The sequence below is a fragment of the Rhamphochromis longiceps genome, linkage group LG10, assembly GCF_057381845.1.
Source record: "Rhamphochromis longiceps isolate RC_006_pf linkage group LG10, R_longiceps_female_GT1.1, whole genome shotgun sequence".
NCBI classification, from domain to species: Eukaryota; Metazoa; Chordata; class Actinopteri; order Cichliformes; family Cichlidae; genus Rhamphochromis; species Rhamphochromis longiceps.
Window position 1 is genome coordinate 35,289,271 of NC_140566.1, and position 23,277 is coordinate 35,312,547.

Genomic DNA, 23,277 nt, shown 5'->3' on the forward strand with positions numbered 1-23,277 from the left:
CTCTCTGCTGCAGTGGGAATTTTGCTCCCACAAAATGAACAAAACAAAAGTGTTTGTTTACCTGTCAGAAGATTCTGGTTTCTGGTAATGTTCTGGAAGATTTCTGCATGAAAAACAGGAACATAAAAGAAACTATTAGGGAACAAGCAAAACAGAGTATACACCTGAAGGCCGTTAAAGGGATGGAGACAAACACCGGAGGCAGGTGTGTTAAGAAAAACTAAAGTATGTGAATAAAAAGCTGACTGGCTGAGAGAAACACACAGGTAAACATACCTGCAGAGTGAGCCTCCTCTGCTCCGGCTGAGCTGCCCAGGAGTTGCTTCTCTCCCAGGGTCTCTCTCTCACCCGAGCTCTCTGTTTAGTGCTCCGCCCATCAAGTCAACGGCACATCCTATTGGGTTAAAACAACACCTGAATAACAGGTACTGCTTTCCCGCGTTGTTTCCTTTGTAAACTGATTAATTTAAACATTTTAACAAGCATATAACATATCAACTTATGGATGAATACTGAGAAAAACAAAAGTGTTACCACATATTAACAACAATAATTACAACATTTTTTACGATTGCATTCATTTCTTCTATTCTATCTAAAATTGATACTTTACAAAAGAAACAAATACCCTAAATCAAGTGACGCATTTAAATAAACAAGATTTACATAAACGTGTAAATAACATTATATACTAAATTTAAAATGAAGTGTCTAAATATATGTCTTACTATCGTTTGTTCATGTATCATTTCAAATATTAACATAAATATGAACAACGGCTACATGTGGGGTTCTATAGTGTAGCGGTTATCACGTCTGCTTTACACGCAGAAGGTCCTGGGTTCGAGCCCCAGTGGAACCACTCACTTTTCATTATTGTTTTTGCTTTTAGGTTATCAATGTGACTGTTGATCAAAACAACTGTACGACAAGAAGATTAAATGCTACATATTCTAATACCTGCCGGACTACATGCCGGTTAACGTCATCACACAAAACGAAAGGATATGAAGCATAACATCCGGTTTGGACAGATAACCTTCAAAATAAAAGCGAAGACTATAAATCGTATTTTTCTAACGTAGCACAAAGGAAAGGATTCAGATTTGTAAAAATCGAAACCAATGTTTTTTATTGTTTATAGTTTGTTTATTTATTGTTTAATATTCGTAAAACAAATATAAGGTTGACATGAATAAAGACATGAAAACCAGAAGAGCCAGTTCACCTGTAATCTGTCGCACGCTGTGGCAAGTGTTTCAACAGTGAGATGAGAAAGAAACGATTAAAACCTAAAACGAACATGGAGATGCCGGGGATTGAACCCGGGACCTCATACATGCGAAGCATGCGCTCTACCACTGAGCTACATCCCCACACGTGTGATTACATAGGACAGACAGGAGTATTTACTGGTAACGGAGGTCGGTGTACTTAAATTTTCCTCGGTTATGTTAAACATCTGAAGCTTTCCTTACAATGACTATTCTAAATGTTTAAACGGTGAAAACACACTCAAAGAGCTCTAAATACACGCATGTGACGACAGTGAAATATGAAACGTTGCGGAAAACCTGATAACATGATGACGAAAAACAGGCCTAATAATTCACTTTAAACCCTCCTGATATCCTCGGTAAGGCGCGTGAAAGGTTCATGTCACCTGGCTGATATTAAGAAGACCCATTCTCCAGCAGTTCACGTGTGATGTTTTCGCTGATACCGGATAAGTATGATTGGGAAGGACACAAGTGACGTGAGCTGCGATGGCCGAGTGGTTAAGGCGTTGGACTTGAAATCCAATGGGGTCTCCCCGCGCAGGTTCGAACCCTGCTCGCAGCGGTATGCTCTCTTTTTTTCCTTAAGAGGCACATTGTTAACTTCACCTCACGCGTTAAAGTTAACTCTAACTGATACGTTAAGGTTAACTCACTATTTCTCCAGTGAAGTTCTAGCCAGAACCGACTAGTTTTCGTACATACATACCTGTGAACCTGTTTGGTCAGTCACTGGAAGAGCATCTATACAAAACCTGCTACATAAGTGCTTTATATATAAACACCTATGTACATATGGAGGGCCAGGAGTGACAAAACGAATTAATTACATGCACCATTTAATAATTAATTAAATGTTTCAAAGTCATCAAAGTCATTTCAAAGTACACCAGACTCATCTGTGTGATGATGATGATGCTTCTTCTTTTAAACTCCTTATTTGCTGTAGCCACACATGAGGGCCACTTATTCTTCAGCTGAAGGCGGCTGCTACAGCAACAACACGTTCCACAGAGAGCACATGCTAGCAAGAGAGCTAGTGTAGCACAGAAGCAGCAAAGAGCAAAGGCTCGTCAGTTTGGAGTTATTTCACACCTGTTACACCAACAGCTTTTCTTTGAAGGACCTTTTCTTCTTTATTTTCTTCTCCCAGCAGTCAGAGCAGTTGGGGCAGGTCTTCCATCGTCCTTGTATTTTTCCATCTCTCTGTACTGGAACTATAAGCACAGGATGGTTTCAATCTACCAACTGTTAGATTGTGGGAGAGGAACACTTCAGCTGCAGATCTCTGTGACTAGAACTGGGTATTTCTCTCTTTGAGTTATTTGGATGGATGCAGCCTTGGCCAGGTGGAGCAATAACCCAACCCTGTCTGCTCTCATCTGCTACGTTCCTCAGTTTGATTAATATTAAGCTGTTGACTCTTTGAGTGTTCTGATGAATGGTTTGCCAGGAAAGCGACTTATTGAACAGAAGAACTTCTTGTAAGCAGAACCTAAACCTCCATGGGGACTTTTAGAGGACGAGCATCACAGCTCACAGCTTCGACCTTTGGGTATTGGTCAGATGTCACTTTCCTTCAGTCTGATCTTCTTTATGTTTCCTGCTGCTTGTCTGATGGAGAAGAACAGCATGAACGTGTAACTGAGGTCCAGACAGCAACAGAGAAGCTGAGTGTGCGTTTATGTAAGTGTGACGACCACAGACAGGATGATTTTCACCTAATACCACCAAACCGAGGTGAAGCTGTGTTTCCTCTGGGATAAGGAGCCTTCATGGTGTTGTGAACATGTTGTCTACTCCTGCTGTAAGGACAGAACTCCTCCCTTTTGGCAGGCAGCTGTGATGAAATTCATGAAATTGTAAGGTGAAGCCTCGGTTCAGGTGAGGTCAGGTTTGGGAGATAATGTTCAGCCTGCTCTCAGCATCACGAGGCCTGCTGGCAGAGGTCAGGTATCTCACAGCTCCACACGTATGCTCAGAGTTCGACCCTGCCAGGCTGCCAGGAAGCTGCTGCATCCCCATCACGTGATTTGTCCACGCCTCCAGCGTTAACCTTCATGCAGCCTGTGTCACAGACTTGAGGCAGAGGCTCTAATGAAAGACGCCGTGCTGGATCTTCGGGGTTTGAACTCTTAGACTGGAGTCTAAATATGAGAATACATCCAGCCCTGCTGCGACATGAAGACATAAGCATTGTTGTTAGGATATGACATGTGTTTTTTTTATGTTTATTAGCAGCTTTTCTGTAAAATCCTTTATTTTAAACTGAAAGTAACGGACAGGTGTAACTGTAACAAACGCTTTCACCACCAGGGGGCAGGGTTTCCTAAAAAGCGTCAGTGTGGCTGCCTCCTCAGTAAGGAGAAAATGCAGACGAGGGCCGAGACGAGGTCGGTGCAGCGGTCAGCTGAGCCTTTCTGTGAGCTGACTGGTTAATTACTGCTCCTAAACTGGCTGAATGTGTGGCTGTGATGGTGGATGGTGTGTCTGAGCTGGGAAACACTCCAGTCCTGGGACCTCACACAGTGTTTGCAAACCTGAGGCTGCTGTTAGCTCACATGAGCCCTGTCACACTTAATTAGACACTAACAGCAAAGAAAGGAAGTTGTTTTTACTTAAACCTTTTTTGCTTCTCTGAGCTCGTGTCTGTCCACTGCATCAAATCCATCCATCTCTGTACGGGAGGGCTGTGACTCTCGGACTGCTCTGACCTTTGTCTTTATGCTGGACGTGACTAACAGACTCTCTGGTGTCTCAGTCAGGGCTCCAGATTTTTGAGGACTTGTTCTCAGAGCCCTTTGATTGATATTTATCACAAACCATTTTCAGCTGTGTGCTTGTCTGCTCTTGCTTTGCTGTCGGGGCCTGGGAAGTTACGGTCTTTGTTCTGCCTGTCCTGGAAGTTTGCACTACATTTAGAAACGGAGCTCACGGTAGCAGCTCCATCCTCCTGGAATCATCTGAAACTGACTCTCACTGCATCAAATCAATTTTATTTATACAGCAGCAAATCATAACGGCAGTCTCCTCAAGGCGCTTTATATTGTAAGGTCGACCCCACAATAATGCATAGAGATAAAAACCCAACAATCATATGACCCCCTATGAGCAGCACTTTGGCGACAGTGGGAAGGAAAAACTCCCTTTTAACAGGAAGAAACCTCCGGCAGAACCAGGCTCAGGGAGGGGCGGGGCCATCTGCTGCGACCAATTGGGGTGAGAGAAGGAAGACAGGATAAAGACATGCTGTGGAAGAGAGACAGAGGTTAATAACAGATATGATTCAGTGCAGAGAGGTCTGTTAACACATAGTGAGTGAAGAAGAAGCACCCAGTGCATCATGGGAATCCCCGGCAGCCTACGTCTATTGCAGCATAACTAAGGGAGGATTCAGGGTCACCTGGTCCAGCCCTAACTATATGCTTTAGCAAAAAGGAAAGTTTGAAGCCTGATCTTGAAAGTAGAGATAGTGTCTGTCTCCTGAATCCAAACTGGAAGCTGGTTCCACAGAAGAGGGGCCTGAAAACTGAAGGCTCTGCCTCCCATTCTACTTTTAAATACTCTAGGAACAACAAGTAGGCCTGCAGAGCGAGAGCGAAGCGCTCTAATAGGGTGATATGGTACTACAAGGTCATTAAGATAAGATGGGGCCTGATTATTTAAGACCTTGTATGTGAGGAGCAGGATTTTGAATTCTGGATTTAACAGGAAGCCAAAACAGGAGAAATCTGCTCTCTCTTTCTAGTCCCTGTCAGGACTCTTGCTGCAGCATTTTGGATTAGCTGAAGGCTTTTCAGCGAGTTTTTTGGACATCCTGATAATAATGAATTACAGTCGTCCAGCCTGGAAGTAATAAATGCATGAACTAGTTTTTCAGCGTCACTCTGAGACAGGATATTTCTAACTTTAGAGATGTTGCACAAATGGAAGAAAGCAGTCTTACATATTTGTTTAATATGTGCGTTGAAGGACATGTCCTGGTCAAACATGACTCCAAGGTTCCTCACAGTGTTACTGGAGGCCAAGGTAATGCCATCCAGAGTAAGAATCTGGTTAGATACCATATTTCTAAGCTTTTCAGGGCCGAGTACAATAACCTCAGTTTTATCTGAATTAAGAAGCAGAAAGTTAGCGGCCATCCAGGTCTTTGTGTCTTTAAGACATTCCTGCAGTTTAACTCATTGGTGTGTGTTATCTGGCTTCATGGACAGATAGAGCTGGGTGTCATCAGCATAGCAGTGTAAATGTATGCTATGTCTTCTAATGATGCTGCCTAAGGGAAGCATGTATAATGTAAACAGAATTGGTCCTAGCACTGAACCCTGTGGAACTCCATAATTAACCTCAGTGTGTGAAGAGGATGTTAAAAGTCCGCTTGTTCATTGTAACTGTTTTATACTACGTTACCCATGATGCACCTCGGTATCTGTACTTCCGGTTGGGAACGTGTTCAGCGCAGTTCTGCACAGATGAGAGGTGTGTCGGAGGAGTAATGTATTTATTTGCATTCCTGTGTGAGTTAATACTGTGTGCGTGCTTACCATGTGAGTATTGTAAGATGAGAGTGATGCTTGTTTGACTTCATCTGTGTAATTTGGTACGTAAGAAGCTAGTCCCGTTGCTATTGCTAAGATGCGTTTTTTGGCCTACTACAGGCAGCCTTGTGTTCAGCCCATATTTCATTCCATATACGACTTACTGTCAAGCATTGTGGTTGTAGGTGGATGTAACTATTTACTATGTTTATTCTCTGAAGCGTTGTAATCTGCAGAGGTCTGGTTTGCCAATGTATACGAGCCAGAAATTCATTTATGGTCTTAGGGTGCCATCTAGTGGCCATGAGGTTATGGCAGATTGTATAACATTACGCTGGAAACCCACAGTACTGTAGAAGGGGTACACTGCTATCTATAGTGGTTAATACAAATGTTTGTTCTTCCTGTTTACAGATGACCACACACACCCATATACACACACACCCATATAGAGTCATGGTGCCACGACAATAACTTGGTCTTAAACACCAAAAAGACCAAGGAGATCATTGTAGATTTCCGGAAGAGGGGCCATAACAACCATCTGCCTCTCTTCATTGGCAGTGAGGCGGTGGAGAGGGTGAGCAGTTTTAAATTCTTGGGGGTAACTGTGACCGAGGACCTGTCCTGGGGCAACCATATCACCTCAGTTGTACGGAAGGCCCAACAGCGCCTCTACTACCTGAGGAGACTGCGGAGCGCACACATTCCCAGATCTCTGATGTTGAACTTCTACAACTGTGCCATCAGCAGCGTTCTGACGTATGGATTTCTAGTGTGGTTCCCCAGCTGCACCAAGGCCGATCAGCAAGCACTCCAGCGGGTGGTGAAAGAAGCTGGCAGAATTATTGGAACAAGTCTGCCAGAGATCAGTAATATCTTCCCCACTCGCTGTCTGAGGAGGGTGCACAGTATCCTGCGGGACCAACATCACCCTGCGCGCCACCTTTTCCATCTGCTGCCCTCAGGGAGAAGGTACAGGTCTATACAGGCCAGAACATCCAGACTGGCCAACAGCCTGTATCCACAGGCTGTGAGGCTCCTGAACTCTCTGCCCCCCTCTCACGGACAATAACCATATCCAACTTCTTAATAGCAATGAACTGGTCTGCATTGGTGCATCATATCTTTATTCTCTTCCCCCTCCTGCCCCCCCCCCCCCCTCTTTCTTAAATAGATAACTATCATATCTGATATCATATCTCACAGTACAATAATATTGAATGGGTTGCATTGTTGTATTTTGTCATGTTTCTCAGGTCTTTGTCTGAATTTCTACGAACATTATTGCTAAGGATTGTCTTATTGCATTGGAGTCACACTGGGTTAAATATGTACACTTGGGTTTTAAGGGGTATTTATTATTTTCTTCTTTTTTTGGGTTGTATGGAAGCCCCAAACGCAATTTCATTGTTCTTGACAATGACAATAAATAAATAAATACACACTCACACCCCCTTTACCTGCATGTGAATACTGTAATGCCTCCCTACCAACGCTGTACATCCTGTTGATGTCATCTGCCACCTCCTTATTAAAGTTATTTGAACTACATCACTGTGGAGTACCATTCCTTCTGACCGAGGACGACTCAGTTGAAGCGTGATCGGCAATCAGTGCAAACATACATTACAGAGGACTCTCCATTTACATGCACTAACTGGAGTCTATTAGATTGATATGATACAAACCACTGCAGCACAGTACCTGTAATACCTACAGCATGTTCTAATCGCTCTAATAGGATATTATGGTCGACAGTATCGAACGCTGCACTGAGGTCTAGCAGGACAAGCACAGAGATGAGTCCACTGTCAGAGGCCATAAGAAGATCATTTGTAACCTTCACTAAAGCTGTTTCTGTGCTGTGATGAGCTCTGAAACCTGACTGAAACTCTTCAAATAAACCTCTGCAGATGATCTGTTAGCTGTTTGACAACTACTCTTTCAAGGATGTTTGATATAAAGGAAGGTTGGAGATTGGCCTATAATTAGCTAAGACTGCTGGGTCTAGAGATGCTTTTTGAGTAAAGGTTTAACTACAGCCAGCTTGAAGGCCTGTGGTACATAGCTGATTATTAGAGATAGGTTGATCATATTTAAGATCGAAGCATTAATTAATGGCAGGACTTCTTTGAGCAGTTTTGTAGGAATGGGGTCTAAAAGACACGTTGATGGTTTGGAGGAAGTAATTATTGAAGTTAACTCAGAAAGATCAATTGGAGAAAAAGAGTCTAACTTAACATCAATGGTACTAAGAGTAGCTGTAGATAATATTACATCTGTGGGATGATTACTGGTAATTTTTTCTCTAATGATAAAAATTTTATTTGTGAAGAAGTTCATGAAGTCATTACTAGTTAACGTTAAAGGGATGGTTGGCTCAACAGAGCTCTGACTGTTTGTCAGCCTGGCTACAGAGCTGAAGAGAAACCTGGGGTTGTTCTTATTTTCTTCAATCAGTGATGAATAGTAAGATGTTCTGGCTTTGCGGAGGGCTTTCTTATAAAACAGCAAACTATTTCTCAGGCTAAATGATGATCCTCTAAATTTGTGACACGCCATTTCCTCTCCAGATTACGAGTCATCTGCTTTAGGCTACGTGTTTGAGAATTATACCACGGAGTCAGGTACTTCTGATTAGAGACCTTAGTTTTCACAGGAGCTACAGTATCCAGAGTCGTACGTAGTGAGGAGGTGAAATTATTAACAAGATAATCGACCTCTGTTGGGGTAGCGTTCAGATAGCTGCTCTGCTCTATGTTGGTACAGGACATTGAAGATGATAACAGTGGGTGGATTATATTCTTAAACTTAGTTACAGCGCTTTTAGAAAGACATCTACTGGGATAAAGTCTACTCTCCACCGCTGTGTAATCAATTATTGTAAAAGTAAATGTTATCAGGAAATGATCAGACAGGAGAGGGTTTTCAGGAAACACTGTTAAATGTTCAGTTTCTATGCCATATGTTAAAACAAGATCTAGAGTGTGATTAAAGTGGTGGGTGGGTTCTTTTACATTTTGAGAGAAACCAATTGAGTCTAATAACAGATTAAATGCCATGTTGAGGCTGTCATTTTTAGCATCTACATGGATGTTAAAATCACCCACAATAATTATTTTATCTGAGCTCAGAACTAAATCAGATATAAAGTCTGAGAAATCAGACAGAAACTCTGTGTAAGGCCCAGGTGGACGATAGATGATAACAAGTAAGTGTTTCACAGCTGGGGTGGACGAGGCTGAGCATAAGGCTTTCAAATGAATTAAAAGTCTGTCTGGGTCTTTGGTTGATTAATAGGCTGGTGTGAAATATTGCTGCCACACCGCCCCCTCGGCCTGTGCTTCGAGGTTTCCAATCAGAGGACAGATGGGTTTGGCTGTCAGAGGGATGCTTTACTGAGCTGCAGGTCATGGAAGGGTAATAGAGTTTGACGCTGGAGGATCTTTAGGTAAATATCTCATAAGGCTCATACAAGCTAGGTCCTTTAACTTTTGGTAGCCGTTGAAAGGATACAGTTGTGCAGAGGCGGAGCGTGGGGGTGGCTTACTGGGCTTAAGCCCGGGTTGTTTTGTCAGAAGCCCGGGGTATTTTGGAGTGTAATTTTTTCATAGTTAGATGCCTGGCTGACAACTGTATAAAACAAAAAGTACACACAATATTCGAAGCACATAGTGCACACTGTGGGAATTTATGACTGTGCGTGAATCCCCCCTGATATTGGTATAATCTGAGCTCAGGCACTAAGCGACTGAGCGAGGGGGCGGGGCAGCTGCTGCCCGTGAGTGCGCTGTTGGAGAAACGGAGCCAGCCATACTAAGGAGAGCTTAAGTTTGACCAGGTACCAAAGCAAATCATTTGTACCGTACAAATAATGTAAATATGACGGTGAATCACGAAAGATTGATATCAAACTGATCACTTGACCCATGTTACGTTACTTGCTCTTCAAGTGAATCAACAAATGGCGAAATGAAAAGCCGAACAACAACAACAGTTGTTTCTATAGAGAGTCTCAGCTTACATGTGTTTATTTCATATTTTCAGTTCTTACCCTCCCCGACTAAATCGGTTTCAGTTATGTACTGAAATATAAGAATGGACATTAGAGGCTTCTTTCAAAGAAAAAACTCAGGTAAATGTTATTTTATATATTATGCTTTGTATGTTGTTCAGTATATTTCTATGCAAAACAAGAGGGGTTTCAGTACACAGCAGGATATTCACATTTATAATCAGATATTTACACTTTAGGGAGAAAACATAAAACATTTTTACTGCACAACATCAATTTAGAGTAAACTTTTGTTTTAGATAAATGTTGAAATATCTTTTGAATTAGTTAAATGTCAGAATAAAGAGAGACAGAGCTTCTATTTTTTATCACTTTCATCAAATTTAGGAGTACATATACACTAAGTTTATTGTTAATTAATAAGAAAACTCCAGACAATTCCATTCTGAGCTGAAGAAGCTTCTGATTGGTTCGTAGAGTCCATGTGAGTAAACTGGTGGCACAGCTGTGGATGCATATAAGGCAAAACACAGAGGCTGTTTCTGTGACATGGGAACATCAAGAGATGTCAAACAAAACAGCAGGAACAGAACTGTGGAGCTCCATAAGTGTGGCTCAAGTTTGAATACAATTTGGTGCCATTTACAATTAAGAAATACAGACAGTTTCTCTCTTTACTCTTAAAGTTAACAAATATGTTTTTATATTTATCTAAAAAATAAACATTTAGTCTGATTTGATGTTACAATTAAAAAAGTGTTTTTATCTGAAGAGTAAATATCTGGTTTCAACTGTAGATTTGATGATTGTCAGCACAAAGAGGGAACAAGAGCAGGTGAGACACACCTGTTAGTCACATGGTTGTTTGCCAAAAGTATCACCGTATCACAGGTCCTCATGTATCTCGTACCTCGTGTTTCTTTTTAGGTTTGTTATTTTTCAAATTCTACATTTATTAAGTTCTGCAGGCTTGTTTGCACAACAAGGATAAATAATTATATAAACTTTTCTCAATCTAAACAGTGGACTTTGGTAGAATTAAAAAATAAGTGTAGTGCAGGTCTATGATGGTTTTTAGTGCTGCTATCATCTAGTTCTGATTCTGGTTCTGTCTTGGTTAAGTCCTCAGTAGTCCTGATTTTGAACTGTTGTAGTCCGGTTTTAATTCTGGATCAGTTCTGGGTCTGGTTGAATCGGGGTTTAGTCCTCGTGTCTTGATACAGCCCGACTTTGTTCTGCCTCGCTGCTTAATTAAAACTAGTTTAAGGTGTCCTGCACATGTGATATATATTTTTCCCTCTATGAAGTCATTCTTTTTTGAACAAAACTCAAAACAGAGCCAATTAATCTTTCAGTCATTTCTAACCCCCCCCCCAAGGGGAAAAAAAAAATCCCACATGCATACTACCCTTTTGGGCTAAGCCCCGGGTGTTTCAGATGTCTGGCTCCGCCTCTGCAGTTGTGGTATACCAGTGTTCAGAAACACCATTATTACTTTAGTGTTACTTTAACACAAAATCAGGGTTGACCCGGGACAGCTGCTATGAGTCACACTATGCAGGCCTTTTCACATCGGACGCATGCGCTGTGCTCGCCGCTAACTAAGAGCAAAGGATCCAGAATTTGTTGCGCTGGCTGCTGAGCTCTGCTTGTATATCGTTTAGTAGCGGCCGCTCTACGTGTACTAGATCCACCTGATCCTTGTCGTTTCAAAACATGTATCTCTCTGATTTTATCTCCTCTCACAGTTAAGCGATAAGAGACGTGAAAGGGCATTTATTCTTCCATGACCTACAGCTCAAAAGAGCGCCCCTTCGACAGCCAAACCCATCTGTTCTCTGATTGGATATTTAAATTTGTGATTGACATGACATTGACCAATCAGCTGAAAGGAAGAAAAATTGGGTCAAAATTTGTACTTGTAAGTTGAAACTTGAGTGCAGAGTTTCCTCAGTGTGGCCTGCTCCGGCGACTGACTTCAGACTGATGTTAAATGTCCTGCAGGCTCCAAACGCTCAGCGTGTTACCGGCACGGCTCTTCCACGATGACTTTTGCGGCTCATAAATGTTGGTTGTACTTGTATATTTCTTCTTAATACATTTGTTGTGCTGTGTGTGAGATTGTGTCTCTCAAGGGTCATATTATACTGGGTAGATTCATGAAATGAATTGAATTACCCAAGCTACATGCATGACTCCATCATATTCCTCCTTCATCGTGCAAAATGAAAAATATGGTTTTATAAATAGCTTTGTGTGCACAAACTGGTTCCAGCTCTGCAGTGTAAACGGTGCTTTTCATTGGTGGTAATGTGATGTAAATGTATTCAGCTGCTGGAGGGTTTTCATGGAGAATTAAACCTGAGGACTCCAAAATTAGAGGAACCCCTCTGAACGCTGCGCTGCTGCGTCTTCATTTACATTTTGATCTGCGACCTCTGAATCATCGTAGCAGTGACTCAGCTTTTTCTCTTGTTGCCACACAAACGTTCGCTCTACTGTCAGCACGGTAATACATTAACCGCCTTTACACTCGCAGCCTCTGCGTGTGTTTACATGCAGTTTAGCCGGGCTGCACGCATGCATCAGGATCACCGAGGTCAGACGGCCAGAGTCTGACGTCAAAGCATGTTCAGATGAGACACGACAGGTGAATCGGGAGAAGATTGACAAAGATGTCAGCCTGACACGCTCTCAGCTGGTTATGAGCTAAAGAAACAGTTAAATGTGTAAAATGTGCCTTTGCATCACTGCTGGAACATTTTCAGCAGCTCAGCTGGTAACGTTTGCAGGAAGTGCAGTTTAACCCTGTAACACCTACCGTAGAACCAAGTCCGCTAGAGCTTATCTTTATATTTTTACATGCTGTAGTGCCATTTGTGGGAGCATTTCAAGTTACTATACATCAATATAACTGTTATAGCCCAAATTATAATAATATGTATGCATTAAGTGCATAGTAACTACATAAATTGCAAAAAAAAAAGTGCAATAAACTACAAAAAAATTGAAAATCGTTTTTGTTTTGTTTTTTCCATATATTGCTAGTTAGAGGTTTTTCAGCGGTTTATCCCTCAAAACTGTAAATACAAAAAAGTTGCACAAAATAGTTTCCAACCACGAGAAATTTATTTTGAGTGTCTTCATAGTTTTATTGTTGAGATACACCAATTATATACTGCAGGAAAAACTAAAATAAGTATTATGATGCAAATTTGCAAAAAAACCAAACAAACAGCATGTGCATCAAAATAAACTATTTCCAGCAGTGTGATTTAAGTTCTAAGCATCCCTGAAATAATTTCCCCCAGGGATCAATAAAGTATTCTGATTCTGATTCTGATTCTGAAACGACACAGAAAGTTATAAAGTCAAACATGACTTTTAAGGACACCAGTATAGGCTTATAAGGGCCTTGAAGGTAAAAAACTACATTTTCCGCTGACCGGCTTTAAAGGGTTAAAACCTGTCTGTCCTTTCAGTGATGAGTCAAAGTCTGCTTTAAATCAGGACACACTCTGAGAAGAGTCCAGTTCAGAGTTTTTAGTAATGAAACGAGTATAAGACACTCCTGGGGACTGGTTTCCTGGTCCAATGAGAGCTGTGGGAGTACCATGGGGGAACAACAAGTCATTTACTGTGAAAATAAATAAATAACAGATTCTTATTTTTTTTAAAAACCCTAATGAAATAAGACACCTTAAACAGACAGGCTTGGCTGGACAGACGAACTCAGAGGACAAAGTAAAGCTGTTAATGGAGAATCCGGCCAAACGAGCAGGAAGATACACAAAGCTTAATCCTTCATCTTAGACCAGTGCGATGATCGGAGCAGTTAAAGGTTCACAGATTTTTAACTTGGCTGTCCGCGGCGGCGGAGTCCAAACTTCATATGAACATCGGCACGTGGACTGATTCCCTTTATACAACAGACGCCCTGCTGTCAATGCCAAAGTGCTTTTGAACATTCACTCTGATGGCTGCGTCGGAGAGCAAACTGGGGTTCAGCGTTGGGCGTTCAGGGATCAAACCCCCAACCTTCCAGTTATTAGATGAGCTGCTCTGCCTCCTGACCCACAGACCCGAAGAATCGAGCCTTGTTTCCCCGTTAGCCTGGTCACCACGGCAGGCATGTCCCACTGACAGCTGACAGGCCAGACATTCAGGTCGAGGTTATCGAGAGCCCTCAAAGGGCGTTGGATGGGACAAATGCTCGCACACCTGGAGGGTCAGTGCTCATTTGCACGTATGAGCTCTAGAACTGCCACAGTGTAGGATGGGCCATCAGAGGAACCGTAGCTTTAATGAGCCAGTGTCCGTTTCACTGCGTGCGCGTGGACCTGTGCGGCTGAACCTCTGAGACAAACATGTGGTACTGACAGGAACTGCCCCGAGGCCTCGTCCCAGGCGGACACGCCCAGAACACCCCAACCGGCTCCTTCGGGTTTGACCTGAGCAGTACACAAACATCACAGTGACATCAGGTCGAGTGGACGGCACAGCTGAGCAGCATTGGCTGATGATCCTCCCATGCCAGCCAATCAATAACAGCGGGGCGTGGCTTTCTTTAGTGGGAGGGTCGTAACCTCCAATAAGACATAAGTGTTACGCCTTCAGACTGACGTGAAGGTGTGGATTTGTGTGCAGTAGACAGTGAGTGCAGACTTTCCTACACTGAGTGAATCAACAATGGGAAGAGAAAGTTTCAAAGGTGGTCATTTAGGAACGTGTGTGAGGTTTCCGTGCTGCTGTGTGTGTGTTTGTTAATGTTGGTACGCCTGAAGCCCTCCTGATTAAAAATCCTTCCTCGTTCTTTTTCCTTTGTGATGTTTTCCTAAAACTGATGGATTCACAGATGAGAGTAAAAACTGCCGTCAGCTGCAGCCGTGTTGCATAATAGCAGGTCCCGTAAACCGACACGTGCTTCCATCCATTTATGTCCATTTATTATGGATGATAAGTTTTCAGCTCCTCTCCATCAGGCTGGCAGAGAGCGGGTACTCCCTGTAAACCTCCTCCTGCTATCCCTCTATGTCTCTCTACCCTCGCTCTCTCTCTCTGCTGGCTCTGTGCTGTGAAGTGAAGTGGGAGAGGAAGACGAGAGAGCAGCGTTACCGACAGGAGGAGGAAAAAGGAGAGGGAGGCGGCGGGAGTGTCTGACAGAGAGGAGAGTATTTATAGGAGGAGAGATGAGGAGTTAGAGCCACAGCGGAGGGAGAGGGAGGCAGAGGTACAAAGAGGGAGAGAGAGGGAGGGAGGAAAACCCAGACACAATAAGAAGAAAAGAGAGACAAAGAGGAGGAGGGCGAGCGAGGCACCATGCTGAGGAGGAAGAGGAGCGTGTCGTTCGGAGGCTTCGGATGGTAAGAGTGCTCGCCCTTTGATGAATGGCTGAATGGTCTCAGCAGCTCTGTCCGGCACACTTTCTCCGGGTTTTTGAGTTCATCTCCAGCTCGAGCTGCAAGGAATGACATCACACTGACATCATCAGCTGTGAAGTCAAATTGTTACATTCACGTGGAGGGATTGTGAATGTTGTTTAGATCAGGCGAGGGAAGCTGAACGTTAACGAAGTTAAAATGGGACCTTTTTTGAATGGACGTTGGTGGGAAAGTTGTCGGGGCTCTGCGAGTTCGTTCTTTGTGAGCGTGAGACGCTTTTCTGTGTCGTCTGTGTTTCTAGTCGACCGACGGCGAGTTAATCAGCAACTTTCTGCGTTCGGACGAATCCAAATGACAGTTTAGCTCTGCAGGCGTTTTCTGTCTTCTCGTCAGCTTCATTTGTTCTGCAGCACCAAAGAGGACAGCGTGCTCACACCCAGCACAGCAAACACATAATACATGTCTGTTATCAGCTATGCACCTTCATCCACACAGTGCATGAAGATGCAACATTTTCCTTCTTTAATGAGAAAATCTGATATTCGATGTCCCAGCTGCTTCTTTCTGCTTCTTGTTGTTGGTGGTTTTGTAGTTAAACTCTCAGCTGACGCGTTCCATGTCTTTGACCTCTGCGTGCGATCATCACCTGAAACAAAAAGTGGTCACTCTGAAGGAATCAGGCTTTATAGGATCCAGTTCAAAAAATGGGTCATTTCATCATCAGAGGTCCTGAAGTGAGTGCATGCATGCCTCGTCTGCCCCTCTGCACGCTTCCTGGAATCGGCCAATCAGAGCAGCTTGTTTCAGAGCGGCTAAACTGATGGGCTACAACATTCAAAGCTCCTCTGCCAGAGTCCAAAAATAACAATAAAGTATTTTAAAAGCTGCTTATTTATTTTCTATTTCACAGTTTATACACAAATATATTCACAGCACCTCGTTACTTATTTTAGATTTAAAGAAACAGTGACTGGAAATGTAAAAGTTTCACATGGAGCATTAACCCTTTAGAGCCGGTCGGAGCGGGCACGCTCTGTTTTGCGTAACTATTTTTAAATCCCGGTAGCTCTGCAACCACGTAAGCTAGCGCAATAATTTTTTTTGCATATGAAACCGGAGGAGTTGTACTTACATCTGATGCCATCAGCTTGTCCTCGGTCACGGTTTCCTTCCACATAAAGCTTTGCAAAAACTGCATAAAAAGCTCTTGCAGGAACAAAAACATAATATTCCAGAAACACGCTTTGCCGATCCGGTCAGCTGTTTGTAACACTTCCTACGTTGGAATAGACGTCAGCGCGAACTTTTGCATGTCCGCCATGACCTGCCCGAAACCGGAAGTGACGTCATTTTTCGCAGAAATGTAGTTTTTTTTTACCATCAGGGCCTCATGAGCCTATACTGGTGTTTTTAAAAGTCATGTTTGACTTTATGACTTTCTGTGTCGTTTCTGGGATGCTGAGGACTCATATTGCACTGCTGGAAATAGTTAATTTTGATGCATATGCTGCTTTTTTGCAAATTTGCATTATAATATTTATTTTCGTTTTTCCTGCAGTGTATAAAAATTGGTGTAGTTCAAAAATAAAACTATGAAGACACTCAAAATAAATTTCCTGTGGTGGGAAACTATTTTGTGCAACTTTTTTGTATTTATAGTTTTGAGGGATAAGACTCTTAAATTTCTCTAACTAGAAATATATGTTAAAATATATGTTATTGCACTTTTTTGCAATTTATGTAATTACTATGCACTTAATGCAGACATATTATTAAAATCTGGGCTATAATGGTTGTATTGATGTATAGCAACTTGAAATGCTCCCAAAAATGGCTCCACAGCATGTAAAAATATAATATAAGCTCTAGCGGACTTGGTTCTATGGTAGGTCTTAAAGGGTTAAAGCTAATGACACAGATCTGGATCCAAAACCCTGAACAGACCTTAAATCACATGCTGGGACCAGAGAAGAGCGTAACCTTGGTTACGACAAATGTGACCCAAAACACATTATTTTACATTATATTATAAATAATATTTATATATTATTAATTACATACAAAACAACTAAATATGTACGAAATATTTAAATATTAATAATGAGTTAGAAAGTTTATTATGTAAGTAAAAAGTTTATTATTTACTCAAATTATTTATGTAATATACTTTATAAATTAATTATTTAAGAAATGTTTTATTTATTTATATGTAATGTTTATAAATGTATGTCATGATAAAATATTAAATGTATGTAATAAATGCCTGAAAAAGTCAAATCTTGGCAAAGGCATTTTTTTTAATTATTAGACCACAATAATATAAAAACTTCAACTATTAATCGGTATTATTAAAATAATTATGTATTAAAAACATTATTAATTTATAAATTCTTGAATATCTGTTTAAATAAAAAAAAATCCAAAATGTAAAATGTTATATTATTATTATTTTTATTGGTTTATTGTTATTATTAAATACATCATGGAATTATGGAAACCAAGGTGTGAAACTGGGTGTGGGTACCAAGTTGGTGTCGTAACAGAGGCGCTGGTTTACGACACCAACTGTCTGACATCTATAATCCAGTTTTGAGTTCCCTCCCCAGACGCCTTAACGCCCACTCACATCCTGGGCCATCTGACCTCAGGACATCACATGATAGGGTGGGGCCAGGTTTCACAATGAGCTCACCCGAAACCCTGTCTGATTGTGACCCACACCCAGTTTCACACCTTGGCTCATGTGATTAGGTAGAGGATCATCAGGGGGTCCTTTGGTCCCTCTGTGGGGGATACTCCCACTAGGTTTATATCTGGGACTCTCCACCATTTGACCTTAGAACTGAAGAAGCTTCTCGGATGAGAGGTGAAACGTCTTCAAGCAACTTAAAGAAGTCCAGACGCTTTTCTTTGCAAGCTCCTTAAACATTAATTAACATTCACATAAGAACTCATGTTTCATTGGTCACTGTTGGTCCTCCATACAGCTGCCTGTGTTTGACACTAAAATGTGAAATATTTACAGGAGAGAATCATTTGTGTCTGTGGGGTTAATGAACGCTGCAGGTCGGAGGAGGAGGAGTGAAGGTCAGAGGGGAAACCAGCAGCAGCTCTGCGTCCTCTCGTCCTCGCCTCAGTGAACCTCAGCCTGAGTCTGTGACCAGAATTCACAGCGAGTGGAAACTCGGACACAAGCTCTTCAATCATTCACCTCCTCCCCTCACACCTCCTTCTCGTCTCCGACCTCCCCACCTCAGACCTCCTCTTCAGACCTCCTCTCATTTTACCCCTCGGTGTTTCATCCTTCCTTCTCCTCAGACCTCGGTCTCTCTCCTCCTTCTTTTCTGTTGCTGTTTTCTTTTGTGTCTCCTTGTTTCCTTCCACATCCCCTTCTTTACTTTTATACATCCTTGTTTTGTTTTTCTACTTTCCTTCTCTTCGTCCTTCTTTCCTTGTTTCCTTGCTCTGATTCTGTTTTCATTCATGTGCCTTTATTTCCTTTCACACCTCCTTCTGTCCTTAAAAACTTTTTGTCCTTATTTCCTTTTATGTTTCCTTCTTTCACTCCCTATATACTTCTTCCTTTTCATACTTCCTTGTCCACTTCTGTGTTTCCTGTCCTTCTTCCTTCCTTCCCTGGAGTCTTCTTGCTTCATTGCCTTGTGTCCTTCTATCCCTTCCTTCCAGGTCAAATTAGTTGCTTCCTTCTATGTTTCCTTCCTGTCCTTTCCTTGTGTTTGTCCTTGTTTTCTTTTAGACCTTGTTCTAGTTTCATTCATGTGTCCTTCTTTCCTTCCCTCTATGTTTTCTTTACTTCATTAAATATCTTTTTGGGATTATTCATACTTCCTTATGCCCTTAAATACATTCCTGTGTGCTCATTTCCTTCATATTGCTTCCATATTCCCTTCCCTTGCACACTTTCCTGATTCTGTTGTTATTTCCTCCTATGCTCCCTTGGGTCCTTTCAGACATGTGTCCTTTTCCCCCTTCTTTTCCACCTTCTTTCATTGCTTCCTTGTTTCCTTCGGCGATACCTTTCCTAGTTTTTTTAATAGTTGAATTCCTTCAACACTTTCTCCTCATTTTGTTCTATACCTCCTTCCTTTTGTCCTTTCCTTGCATTTGTCCTTATATCCTTCCAAACCTCCTTTTCCCTGCAGTGTCCTTCTATACCTCCTTCATGTATGTCACATTCCTTTCATTCATGCATCATTTTTGCTTCCTTCTTTCCTTGTTTACTTCTTTGTTTACCTCCTCCTTTCCATCTGTCCTTGTGGTTTCCTTCCATGCACTCTTGATTCCTCCATCTCTGTTTCTTCATCCTTTTATAGCTCATGATTTCCTTACATAAAAAGAAAAGCTCCTGTCCTTCCCCACCTCCTCCTTTCCTTCCTCTCTGTCTCATCATAATAAAATAACAGATGGTACGCCCTCACAGATTACCTCATGCCTCCTCGTCGTTCCTCTGTCCTCCAGCATTTAGACCAAGACGACTAATAGAGTTGCACTATTAAATAATGCAGGACCGGCCTCGGGCGGCTGCAGGAGCGTTTATATCAAACCCCGGGATGCTCCGCCCATCCTGCTCCACCCTCGTTCTCTCTTTGATGGCTCGACTGTCGCTGTCATCACAAACAGTCACAGGACTCAAACCTGTGGCTGCAGCAGCTGCTGGAGCTTCACCCCGAGACGCCGACATGTTTTATCCTTTATGTGAGGACGCCATGTTGGTTTAACGTGTTAGTTCAGACTTCTAGGTCGCTCTGTTAGCGCTGTTTCCATACTCAGTGTCTGAGAGCGGATAGGTCAAAGGTCACAGCCCAGATGAGCAGTGTGATGGTCAGACTGAAGCGACATCAAAGACATTTTATTGTTCGAGGAGTTTGTAATTATTTTATTTTCAAACAAAGAACTCTAAACGTGACGATTTTAAAGTGCAAAACTCAATAAAAGTGAGAAATCTGCTGAATCATGTTTGTTCACTGAAGCAGGAAATCAGCTGTTTGTGTAACAAACTCATGTTAGTGGGAGTGGAGGGGGGCTGAGTCGCTGCTGCAGCCTCTGCTGGTCGCTGGAGGAAGTGCAGGTTTGAACGATGTCAGCTTTGTTTCCAGGTTGGGTTGGAGGGACGAGTTTGGTTCAGCGCAGTGGTGACAAACAAACACACAAACACACACAAACACGCAAACACACACACGCACACAGAGACACACACACACGCACACAGAGACACACACACGCGCGCGCGCGCACGCACACAGAGACACACACACACGCACACAGAGACACACACACGCGCGCACAAACACTCACACAGGCAACTGTTTCCTGTGCTTTAAAATAAAGCAGCATGCCTGCACTCTCTACTGTCGGCCATCTTTGTGTGTGTGTGTGTGTGTGTGTGTGTGTGTGTGTGTGTGTGTGTGTGTGTGTGTGTGTGTGTGTGTGTGTGTGTTGTTGGATGAGTTATTTATGGCCTGTGGGAGTGGAGTTTTCTCAGAGTCATCATACTCAGGCTTTTAAAGTTCTGCTCGACCACACGCTCTCCTCTCATCTCCTTCTGTCCTCTCCTTTCCTTCTTTCCTCTCCTCCTCTCCTCCACACTTGTCACCTGATCTGTGTCTCCTGTTAACTCTCACTTGTGGTTTTCAGGCTGTTTCCTGTCACAGTGAGGTTGCTAACATCTGTGTCAGGTAGGGCTGGGCTCTATCATACTGTTCATGGTAATACCGGTGTAATGTTGGGCAACGATAAGAAAATGAAATATGGCGATAGAATTTGGGTAAAACGCGCATGCGCAGTGCCTTTGTTTACATACGCACATGGCGGCGACGCAGAATGAGAAGAGCGAGAGTGGATCGCTGAATGAAACAGATGAACCAGAACTGGTTTCTAAAAATGCTGCAGCTTCACTGGTGTGGAACTGGTTTAGCTTTCGTCCGTCAGACACACAACAAAGCACTATTTTTGGTAGCGCATGCTAGCGGGCCGTCGTTATTACCGTGTTGTTTGGAAAATGCGGCGCACTTAAAATCAATCCTTTGATTTTCTGAAAGTCGACAGAGCCCCTTATAATCCCGTGTGCCTTATGTATGAACTCTGGTTGTGTTTACTGACCTGGAAACGATTTTATGTGCACGGCGCTCGAAAATCTGTCACATGTTTCAGTACGACTTTGCTGAGCTACGAAGCCGCACCGCTTGATGGATTGTCGGAGCTTTACGGCTATTGTAGGCGGAGCCTCGCGGAGTGATACGTGCTGTGCTTCAACATAATGTTACCGTGTTGTGTGTGTTTAACCTCTTTTTAAGTGTTGTGGATGTTATACATGGTTATGCTGAGGATGTGTCGGCCAGTTTCCACTGGAAACGCCTTTTGGTTAAACTGTCAGCGAGGAATTTGCACTGTTACATTTTTGTATAACTTTAATGCACATAAAAAAACAGCTGCTTGTTTAACCCTCCTGTTATGTTGCGGGTCAGATTGACCCAGAACAGAAGAGATGTCACATGTCATCTGCATCACTACAGAAAGCGAAAAAAATCTAAATTGACCAGGAACGTAATCAGTGCTCCTTCAAGCCAACATAACAGGAGGGTTAAGTGAAAATACATTGATGGGTTTTTGCACTAATAAAGTTGTGGAGTTGTGTTTTGTCTCATGTCAATTATATCATCAGTTATATCGTTATCGCAAATTTTCAAACGTATATCGTGATAAATATTTTTGGTCATGTCGCCTGCTCTAGTGTCAGAGTCTATCAGTGATGAGCGCTGTGGTGTGTATGACAGATAGACCTGTGTTACAGCATGCATGAGACATGAGCCATGTCTCTGCAGCGTCTGGATGCTTTATCATCAGCACTTCCAAGGACACCGTGTGAGTGAGGTGTGATGCAGGTACTGATGAACAGCGGTTATTTCACACCCTGGGTGGTTTGGACTCCACCCTCCAGTCAGACCTGTGTGTGGTGCTCAGGAGACCGAGCCCGGTGAAAGGGGGCGTGCTCAGCCCAAACAAGTCCCTGGGTCACCCCGCAGTGGGGCAAAGAGAGAGGCTGAGGAGCTCAGCCATTCAGGTCGAACTTATGGAAACGCAGTCGGTGACAGAGAGACAAACGTCCCGTTCTGTCCCTATACGTCACGTCAAAACCTCTGTGCCTCAGGCTACGTCCACACCAGCCCAAATAGATTTGAAAACGCTGTTTTCATCTGAAAACGCTCCGCGTCCACAGTAGCGTTTTCAAAGAGTTGTGCGTCCACATTGAAACGGTCCAAAACACTTACGTTGCAGTCCTGCACATGCGCAAAAGCCAGTGAGGATTAAAGAATTAGAAGGAAAGCAATCTGCAGCACGTACAGACTGATATTAATCTGTAACAGGGCTGTCAAAGCTGAGACCAATCAAAACCACTGCTGTGTAACGCCCTCCGCTGTCTTAGTTTAATTGGTCACATGACTGCATCACACGACTAAAATGCGTCATCGTTTTAGAAAGTCTGCGTGTTCGAGTGTCCACACTGCGACGGGACAGCTCCGTTTTGAAATGTATTTGTTTTTCGAGAGCGTTTCCAAAACGCGGCGTTTTTCCTTGAGGAAAACGCCGCCTCAGTGTGGACGGGAGGCCAAAACGGTGTTTTTAAACAAAACGGCTTAGTGTGGACGTAGCCTCAGGAACCCACTTTCTACCACTGGATGACTTTCTGTGAAGTCATCCAGTGGTTCATGCGTCTGCTGGTTTGTGCTGTTTTATTGCGCTTCAGCCGTCATTACAGAAACACGCCTGATTCGGTGGCGCTGCAGCACTTTAATAAACAGGTTTTATTGCTGTGAACCTCACACCTCACTCAGGTTACTGAGGTTAATAGAGAATGCAGATAGAAATCTCGTCCTCCACCTCGGCAACGTCCTAACATTCCTGCTGTTATCAGAGCGCGCTCAGTGCACCACATGTTAACGGTGTCTCTCTCTCTCTCTCTCTCTCTCTGTAGGATTGATAAGTCTACAGTCAGCACTCTGAGAGCTCGGTGAGTAACAACCCTGAATCACACGAAGACCGCA

At 42.8% G+C, this 23,277-nt stretch overlaps 1 protein-coding gene and 3 non-coding genes across 4 annotated transcripts in view; 3 read left to right on the plus strand and 1 right to left on the minus strand.

The window, feature by feature from the left end:
* Positions 1-789: 789 nt before the first annotated feature.
* Positions 790-862, plus strand: trnav-uac (transfer RNA valine (anticodon UAC)). The gene has a single exon. It is a non-coding gene; the product is annotated as a tRNA-Val (tRNA).
* Positions 863-1,304: 442 nt separating this feature from the next.
* Positions 1,305-1,376, minus strand: trnaa-cgc (transfer RNA alanine (anticodon CGC)). The gene has a single exon. It is a non-coding gene; the product is annotated as a tRNA-Ala (tRNA).
* Positions 1,377-1,760: 384 nt separating this feature from the next.
* Positions 1,761-1,842, plus strand: trnas-uga (transfer RNA serine (anticodon UGA)). The gene has a single exon. It is a non-coding gene; the product is annotated as a tRNA-Ser (tRNA).
* A 13,220-nt stretch (positions 1,843-15,062) lies between these two features.
* The window catches only part of LOC146661351 (rap1 GTPase-activating protein 2-like), a 39,483-nt gene continuing 31,268 nt past the window's right edge, over positions 15,063-23,277 (plus strand). Inside the window, exons 1-2 of the mRNA XM_085419730.1 lie at positions 15,063-15,196; positions 23,208-23,243. Coding sequence (XP_085275856.1) covers positions 15,153-15,196; positions 23,208-23,243 — 80 coding nt within the window. The 5' untranslated portion in view covers positions 15,063-15,152. The remainder of the gene's footprint in view (positions 15,197-23,207; positions 23,244-23,277) is intronic.